This window comes from Archocentrus centrarchus, chromosome 13 (assembly GCF_007364275.1).
Source record: "Archocentrus centrarchus isolate MPI-CPG fArcCen1 chromosome 13, fArcCen1, whole genome shotgun sequence".
Lineage (NCBI taxonomy): Eukaryota > Metazoa > Chordata > Actinopteri > Cichliformes > Cichlidae > Archocentrus > Archocentrus centrarchus.
Window position 1 is genome coordinate 29,261,684 of NC_044358.1, and position 9,600 is coordinate 29,271,283.

Below are 9,600 nucleotides of genomic sequence, written 5' to 3' on the forward strand. Positions count from 1 at the left end.
AAAATAGAGAGGGTGTCTGTCTCCCGAATCCAAGCTGGAAGCTGGTTCCACAGAAGAGGCGCCTGAAAGCTGAAGGCTCTGCCTCCCATTCTACTCTTAAGTATCCTAGGAACCACAAGTAAGCCAGCAGTCTGAGAGCGAAGTGCTCTGTTGGGGTGATATGGGACTATGAGGTCTTTGAGATAAGATGGTGCCTGATTATTCAAGACCTTGTATGTGAGGAGAAGAATTTTAAATTCTATTCTAGATTTAACAGGGAGCCAATGAAGAGAAGCCAATATGGGAGAAATATGCTCTCTCTTTCTAGTCCCTGTCAGTACTCTAGCTGCAGCATTTTGGATCAGCTGAACGCTTTTCAGGGAGCTTTTAGGACAGCCTGATAATAATGAATTACAATAGTCCACCCTAGAAGTAATAAATGCATGAATTAGCTTTTCAGCATCACTCTGAGAAAGGATGTTTCTAATTTTAGAAATATTGCGCAAATGCAAAAAAGCGGTCCTACATATTTGTTTAATATGTCCATTGAAGGATGAAAATGACTCCAAGATTTCTCACAGTGTTACTGGAGGCCAAAGTACTGCCATCCAGAGTAAGTATCTGGTTTGACACCATGTTTCTAAGATTTGTGGGGCAGAGTACAAGAATTTCAGTTTTATCTGAATTTAGAAGCAGGAAATTAGAGGTCATCCAGGCCTTAATGTCTTTAAGACATTCCTGCAGTTTAATTAATTGATGTGTGTCATCTGGCTTCATTGATAGGTAAAGCTGAGTATCATCTGCACAACAATGAAAATTGATGCAGTGCTTTCTAATAATACTGCCTAAGGGAAGCATGTATAATGTAAATAAAATTGGTCCTAGCACAGAACCCTGTGGAACTCCATAATTAACCTTACTGTCTGAAGAAGACTCCCCATTTACATGAACAAATTGGAGTCTATGAGATAAATATGATTCAAACCACTGCAGTGCAGTACCTTTAATACCTATAATATGCTCTAATCTCTGTAATAAAATGTTGTGGTCAACAGTATCAAAAGCTGCACTGAGGTCCAACAGGACAAGAACAGAGATGAGTCCACTGTCAGAGGCTCTAAGAAGATCATTTGTAACCTTCACTAATGCTGTTTCTGTACTGTGATGAATTCTGAAACCTGACTGAAACTCTTCAAATAAACCGTTCCTCTGCAGATGATCAGTTAGCTGTTTTACAACTACTCTTTCAAGAATCTTTGAGAGAAAAGGAAGGTTGGAGATTGGCCTATAATTAGCTAAGACAGCTGGGTCAAGTGATGGCTTTTTAAGTAGCGGTTTAATAACAGCCACCTTGAAGGCCTGTGGTACATAGCCAACTAATAAAGACTGATTGATCATTTTTAAGATTGAAGCATCAATTATTGGAAAGACTTCTTTGAACAGTCTAGTAGGAATGGGATCTAATAAACATGTTGCTGGTTTGGAGGAAGTAACTATTGAAGTTAACTCGGAAAGACCAATTGGAGCGAAAGAGTCTAAACAAATACCAGCAGTGCTGAAAGCAGCCGAACATGAAGAATAATCTTTGAGATGTTTATGAATAATTTTTTCTCTAATGTCTAAAATTAAACTGAAACTAATGAGATGGCTCAAAACACGTGCAAACACTTATTATGAGGGGATACACTTAAGAAAGTACACTGCGAACGAGAAGAGCATCTAAAATGTTCTAGCGGTAACTTGGAGTGAAACTTTATGGTTGGCTATACCTCAGTGTTTCGTGAAACAGAAGTGAGAACTTTAATCGCGCATTTAATTTACTAGCAATTCACTTCTGCATTTTCATTTTCGGCTTTGGTTTAATCCACTGGAGATATGTTATATGTGAAGGTATCATTTGGTGAATTTACAAAGTTAATCCTATCCATCAGTAATTCCCCTGTTTGAGCATAACTTTTAACTTCTTTCAATCAGGAGAAACTTTTGATTTGGAGTGAAGGATTTGTCTATCCTTTTATTTTACTGAAATGTTTGAATGCTTTTAAAATACTATCTAAAGTAAAACATGAAAAAAAAAAAACACTTCTGGTTTTGTGGTTCTTTTTCATTTTCTTTTGGCACCCACCTTTTGTTTACTGTGACTTTTCTACTATTGCATAACTAACTGTTGTTAGACTATATTTACCATCATTTACAAGACTAAATGTGACTCATGTGACTGGATGACATGTGTCAGTGGCGCAGAAAGCTTGAGTGTCTGAGTCGGCTGATATCGGGGACAGTTTCACAGAAACAAAACAGAAGGTATTAGATGTGCTGACATACACAAGATTATGTACTAGCGCATCCAAAAAATTTAATATTATAAAGTATTATAGTATTAAGTATTATATTAAAGTATATAAGAGTGTTCACTTATATACTCAATACTTGGCTGGGGCTCCTTTACCACAAATTGTTGCATCAGTGTACTGAAGAAGGGAGCTTGTGGCACTGCTGAGGTGCAACTGAGGCCCAGGTTGCTTTGATAGCAGCCTCTCTATGGGGGCTTTGCATGATATTAGGAATGTGACAGTTGCAGTTCCTTTCCTGAAGACATCTGTGCATGGTGGCTCTTGATGTACTGACACCAGCCTCAATCCACTGCCTGTGAAGCTCTCCAAAGTTCTCCAACATTTTATGATAATCCTCTAGGCTGCGGTCATTCCTGTTGCTTGTGCACCTTTTCTTACAATACGTGTCCCATCTTCTGCATAACTGCCGATGAGTGTAGTGATCTAGACTAGACTAGAGATACACGGTATTTATATTTTGAATTGCAATTTACTCATGCTCCAAATTAAACTAATTCTGGATTTCTGATTTTCATGAGCTATAAGCCATAATCACCAAAATGAAAACAAAGAAAGGACTGAAATAGTTCACTTTAGGTGTCGAGATGCAGAATACATGAACGCTGGCCTTTTACACTTGATACTGTGTGAAACCAGCTCATGCAATGTGTGAATCACAGAGTGTCTATACAGTTGTACTCAGCAAAAAAGAGACAAAGAAACAGGATATCACAAACACTTTAAATGTTAATTTAATATGTTCTCGTGGGGGAAACAGCTGCCAAACCCCTCTGAATGCCTATGAGATTTGCATGGGTGCAAAGCTTCAAAACCATGTGTGGCTGCACATGAATTGAATGAGTTTTAAATCAAATTATTTAGAGACTTCTCAAAAAAAAGAACTATAAATTTCAAAACAAATAGAAGAGGATGGATGGGACAGTGTAAAATGTTGCAGTCTCAATCTGATTTATGTAATTATGATTTTAAAATCATTTTTACTCGTGCCCATCTTGTTTTAAGCCTAAAGGTTTCTTGTTACTATAATCAATGCTTTTATTGTTTGTGTTCTGATAACTGTTGGACTATTTTGGAGCTCTGGTGCACAGCAGAAACCACAGAAAGTAAAGTAACATATAGGAGTGTTCTTTACACTCTGTGAGTTTGGGTGTGGAGACTAGACAGTATGCCATCAGAAATGATTTGTGACACTTTCAGAAAGCTGGGCATTCGGCATATACGGCTGCATGCTGATATGCATGTTTAGGAGTTTACTACAGAAAAGCTGTATACATACTGCATACATCTTAAACAAGCAGCTTTCTTTGCCACTTCACAGGGCTGGCCTGGTTAAAAATCATTCATAAGAATAAGAAAGTACAGAATAAGAGCAAACATAGTGTGGACTGCTGTAGGTCTAGATCCAGAGTGGGTATGAGAGCAATGCAAATAAGCCACTTTGCTTTCACATGCCTACGAAACTGACACATTTCACACAGCTAGCTAAAAATACAGTTTTCTTTCTTCTCTCTCTCTTTCTTTCTTTTTTTTTCTTGTTGTTTAACTACCGCCCATCTCTGAGCTCACCATGAAACTTGAGGCAGAGGGAGTGTCATCCGGGAACATAGACTGGAAACTCCTCCCAGCTTTAGAGCTTTCCTTTAAATAAAGACAGAGACAGCGTTAACTTTTAAGACTGGACATATACCCAACAGTCAACTGGAGATCAGAGCTAAATTTTTATCCTGTTGCCAAAAGGATACAGCATGTCCAAAATGCTCGACGATATCTTGACAAAGGTGAGTCGATGTTTTATTTTTATTTTGGAAAAAACTTTGTACAGTTGGCAGATGGCGTGGCTCAGATGCTCTGACTCCTCACACAAAGTAACTGCTGTTTATTTCTGCTCATTTGATTCCTCTGTCAAATGATGATTTTATGTGAACAACTTTTAAACTGACTTTTGCCACAGAGGGTTTCCTCACTTTAAGACTTAAGACATGACTTGACACAAGCAGCTACTGAGTTGTTTGTGTGCTGAAGTCTAATCTTCTAGAACAAAAAAATGGAAAATCTAAGCCACAACTGCGATCGTATTTATTTATATCCAAATTAAATTCACCGACATTATGTTTTTATGGCTGCCTTCTTTGCTTTGGCATTTTTGTATGAAAACATCTCAAATAAATGTATAGGGAACGACTTTGAAAATGTTCAGTAATTTATGAATGTTAAACATATATCGTTTTAGAATTAGTCATATGGATTATAACTGTTTCCTCCATCTGTTACAGAACTTGTTGAATCTGGCCCTGAACGAAGCCTCGGGGCAGAGTCAGCTGAATCCGTCAGCCTCCTTGTTCCCCCCTTCCACTCCGAGCCTTAGTTTGAACACTGAGCATGTTAATAACGACGACAATGGCAGCTCTCTCTGGCCAAACATCTGGAACCCTGTCTCCAAACCAAAACAGCTCCCTTTCCGGCCCGACCGCTCCATGAGTCTGACCGAATCCAGCAGCAGCCTGCTCTCCTCATTTGGACAGCTGAAGAACTCAGAGCTGTTTCCCTCCGGCCCAACTGCTACTATTGTGCCTCCCCCACCAGGCTTTCCTCCGTCATCTACCCTCCCTGCCCAGATCCCACCAGCGGTGTCCTCTAACCGTTACAAGACTGAGCTGTGTCGTGGCTTCCAGGAGACTGGCAGCTGCAAGTACGGCAGCAAGTGCCAGTTTGCCCATGGTGAGGCAGAACTAAGAGGACTGTACCGCCACCCTAAGTACAAGACAGAGCCCTGCAGAACCTTCTACAACTTTGGCTACTGCCCCTATGGCTCACGCTGCCACTTCATCCATGAGGAGAAAATCAGCGGAGCTCCGTTACCATCTGCCAAATTCCAGCGGCAACAAACTACCACAACAATCAGTGGTCACAATCCACGGCACCAGCTCCGCCAGAGCGTCAGCTTTGCTGGGTTTCTGGGCTCTTCTCGCAGCTCTTCTCCTCCATCATTTCCCTCTGTCTTCAGTGATCCTAACCAAGGGTTCAGCCGTGCTCCCTCTGTTTCTCCACCTCCCGCTGAACTTCTCTCCCCAGTGTTTGACTCTATACAGCGGGAAGCAGCATTCCAGTTTGGCAGCCAGCAAACCCATGTGAGCGCTGGAGACATCCATAACATTCCTCTCATCTTGGAGCAAAAGGCCTCACGCTGTGTGTGTGGTCATGGAAATAATTTCAGCAGCAACAACAGCAATGTCTTCACCAACTTGAAGGATGGGCAGCACCAGGACAGCAGCATGCTGTTTCCAGTTCCTGGAGGGTTCACAAAGCCTTCTGGACTCCAGCGCTTCTCCTCTGAGGACTCCCTGGAGGAGTGCTACAGCAGCAGCAGTTCTAGTGGAACCGAGTCTCCAACCTTTGATGGCCCAGCCACCAAGAGGCTCACTGTGTTTGAACGCCTATCCCTGTCTGACTAAATGATGCAAAGGGAAATACCAAAAGATAAATAAGACTTTCTTTTTTTTTTTTTTTTTACTTTTTCTGTGTATCTGGACTTTCTTCAGCACCAGAACTGATCAGAACAAGTCAACAATAACACTTAAAGTCCTTAATTTATGTTTGTAAAGTGAAGTTCATCTTAGACAAACAACACATACTGAGATGATTTTAGTACCCAAATGTTCAGTCTATTTTTATACTTACACATAATATGTAGCTTATAAGACCTTTGTATGTATCTTCCATGAAAAAATTAACTCCTCTGCAGGTCTTGACATTACCAGTGAATTCTCTAGTTGGTAGAGATCAAAGTGGCTTTGGTGATAATCAATAATTCCTGTGCCTTGAATATTTCCCTGCAAAAAAAGGCTATTTATTCTCTGTGCAAAAAACAGCACGTTTGATTCAGTAGCCTTTATCCATGAGACGTGACACGTGTCTGTGATATGCACTTTACAGCTAATTCTAAAGGGAGAAACTGTCAAATCTCTCAGTAGCATTCAACCAAAGCTTCATACTTCACTCTGTCTGTGTGTGGAAGTGTGTGCCTGTATACAGTATATGCGTGTGAGAGTGTATGTATGTAACTGTCATTTTGTAGACCAGGAAGCAAATACAACTTGCAGAATGCTGAAAGATCAAAGTGCTCTAGTAGAAAAAGGTATGTCAGTGAGTTCAGATCTGAATACATGTATCCCGACACACTTAATAACATTGGATTCTGTAAAACATTCTGTAATATTTGCTACTTTGTAAATTGCACACTATCGTTTATTTCCCCCTGTTTGTTTGACAGCCTGTTTCAGGGAACATCGCAGTATTCCTTTTGGTTATTGGTTACTTTGTGTTGTTTAACTTAAACTGAAATATTTATTATGATATTTATTTGCATTTAGAGAAAATTGTATTTTGTACTTTATTTATAGAAAAAAAAAATTCATTGTCTGTGAAATACCAATGTGAGAAAAAGAGTAAAAAAAGAGAATCTTATATTTTTGATTGCCTTAAAATGAAAAAAATAAATAAATTTCTCATTAAAGAAATGATTGTATGCTGTTGTTTTGGACTTGGGTTACAGAGTGCTGACACTACATTACATATATAACTTTAATATTTTTAAAGATTATACATTCAATCAAACCTGAATCTTAACATGTAGAGTTCAGAACCTTTCTCAGAGATTGCCACCTTTAGACTCAGTTCTCTTAAGGGTTTCAGTCAGTCATGGCAGTGAGGCAGCAGGATTTTCCCTTAAATGGAAGCAGCCATTATTAATACACTGCTGCTTTTACTTTTACTTTTAGCAGTTAAACTGCTGTGAAAAAGCTGTGTTGGAAGGAAACCTTCTCTGTGTTGTCAGTAGCACCCAGTTTTAAGAAATAGGGGGAAATCCACCTCCCCATCTGTTCAACCTCTGAGCCAAAATCACACACACAAAAAAAAGAGGATTGTTTCTACATCATTTGAAATGAAATCAAGATTTTCAATAAGTTAAAGCCTATTCAGGATTTCATATGGTGGCCTTGTACTGATACGCACGTGAGCTTTTGATGCTATACTTAAATATAACTATTTATATATTCTAGTGCATTACAAGTAAATAACAAGAACTAGTCTCCTGAATATGGAAAGTTGACCCTTTGTCCTCCTCTTTTTCTCACCTGATTGTGTTTTGTGGCATACATCTTTGTTGTGTATACAGTCGGATATTTAGATTACCTTGTGTATACACTATCACACAGTTTTTTTTATTTCCAGGCTAAGCCTACAATGTTTTGGCAGCTCTTTGCAGCAGCACTTTGAATCAGAAATGCCACACACTTATTCACTGATCCTTCCCATCAAAATTAGTACTTAAGACTGACTGGAAACAAACAATGTGCAGATGTAACTGCAGATTTCCAGAGTACGCATTGCTTTTAGTGTAACTTCTCAAAACAACTGGAATTTCTTCTTTTGGTTGTTTCTCTATTTCTAGTAAAATAAATACTTGGTAATCTAGCAGGAGGAAAGAACTGTAATATTTCTGCCGTCACTGCTGGTGCAGGGCACATTTACGAGTTGAGGAAAAGTTAAAATAGTCTGTTGCAATTTCCATGTTATATTCCCCTTGAGAGTTTGTGTTGCGCAAACTGCCTCCGCCCTCATAGTGTTAAAGTTTTGTACACTGTCTAGCAAGATTTTGATCTGGAATAATAACCCCTTCGGTCACAATACAGGAATTTTGGTAAAAAAAAATCATTTTCTGCCTGCATAATCTTTTTAGGTAGGAGATGTCAGAAAATGACTACAGTACAATATATGACTGTAGAAAGTGATGGGCATAATTGTGTATGCAATTGTGATCAAAGGGGTTAAAAGACCTGCTTACAGTAATGCCCAGAATATCTGAGAAACAGACACAAAAGAGGCACTTGTGAAATGTGGGAGAATAAGCATGAAATATTCTGACATGTTTAAATGTACTGTACAGGGAGCTTTGAATAATAAACTATGACTAATCATTGATGTACCTGATCACAGTTTTGCAGCTTGTTGAGATAAATATGGGAGAAGTTTTCCATGGGAGATGTTGGATTTCCAAGTAATCTAAGAGGATTGATTTCAAAACAAAACAAAACAAAACAAAAGTTCAAACCTGAAGAAACTGGGCTTGGAGAGGCTTCTCCTAAGTAGCTTGTATTACTGGTAACGCTGTCACTGCTCTCCAGCTGCTTCCACAAAAATTCTGGTGAGGTCTGTTTGTGGTGAGAATACATGCTTATCCCAGCCACAGGATTATATGACAGTGACACTCGAATGACTTGAAAAGCTATAATAAAAAAGAGTTTAGGCAACTTGTTTGCTGTCAGTCTCCTACATACTACAAATAGCTGAGTTCATTTAGTAAACAGAGTTACATGCAACCACATCATGATGTCATACTGTCATATTTCCTAACTTATTTTAAGCAATAATAGGCATTAATGCAAGGTGAAACCACAGTGTTAGCAAAGTAGAGTGAGGCAGATATCTCAATTTGGCCAAAAAAATGACAATCATGCTATGAGACTAACGATATGGTTATATATTGTTAATGTACATGTGACTCGCAATATTTACAGAGTGAAAGAGGTGCTGTTTGTGTTGCCGGTTCCTGAATAAAAGTGAGTGAGCTTTATCCACATTTGCAAATATAACTAATCTGAACAAAACACTGCAATGTTAAGAGTTCATGAGTGAAAAACACATGGCATGCGATAGCTTATTGCTTGTGTTATAATCCTAACCTATGCAAATTTATGACAAGGCTACCTTTTTGGCAATATACTTTAAGGTCTGGATTCTAGACTCTCAGTAAAGCTCTTTGCATTGTGTCTTTCAACCTTGTTCCACTTTTGATCAATGGCAGGATGTTGCTATGGTGATGGACAATGACCACAAAGTGTAAACAGCAAAGCCAAAAAAAGAAGGAATCAGTGGGTTATTGTGTGCTCGCAGCTTCACAGCCTGTTCTATAAGGCCAGACTGGTTAGAGCTCATCAAGCTGCACTTATAAGACACAATAATAAAGAAGAAAAATGTTTGTTATTGTTTTTTATTAAGGCTCATGTCTAAAGCAAAGTGTACTATTTCTGAAAGCTTTTTAATCAGTTTAATTGTTTATTCTGTGTTTGTTTCACATCATTTTTAAGCCTGTTACAGTCACTGGGACTGCAAGACACAGGAAGCTAACATTATCACTACCTAATGTGAATCAGTTATTGATCAACCATGCTGTTACTGTCAAAAATGACCTTCCCCAAGTCATATG

General features: G+C 38.8%; 1 protein-coding gene across 1 annotated transcript; it reads left to right on the forward strand.

Moving 5' to 3' along the window:
• The first annotated feature begins 3,984 nt into the window (after window positions 1-3,984).
• On the forward strand, window positions 3,985-6,732 carry LOC115790531 (mRNA decay activator protein ZFP36). Its single transcript, XM_030744326.1, has 2 exons — window positions 3,985-4,111; window positions 4,607-6,732. The coding sequence occupies exons 1-2, from the start codon at window positions 4,079-4,081 to the stop codon at window positions 5,783-5,785; spliced, it is 1,212 nt and encodes a 403-aa protein (XP_030600186.1). The 5' UTR covers window positions 3,985-4,078; the 3' UTR covers window positions 5,786-6,732.
• Window positions 6,733-9,600: the final 2,868 nt, after the last annotated feature.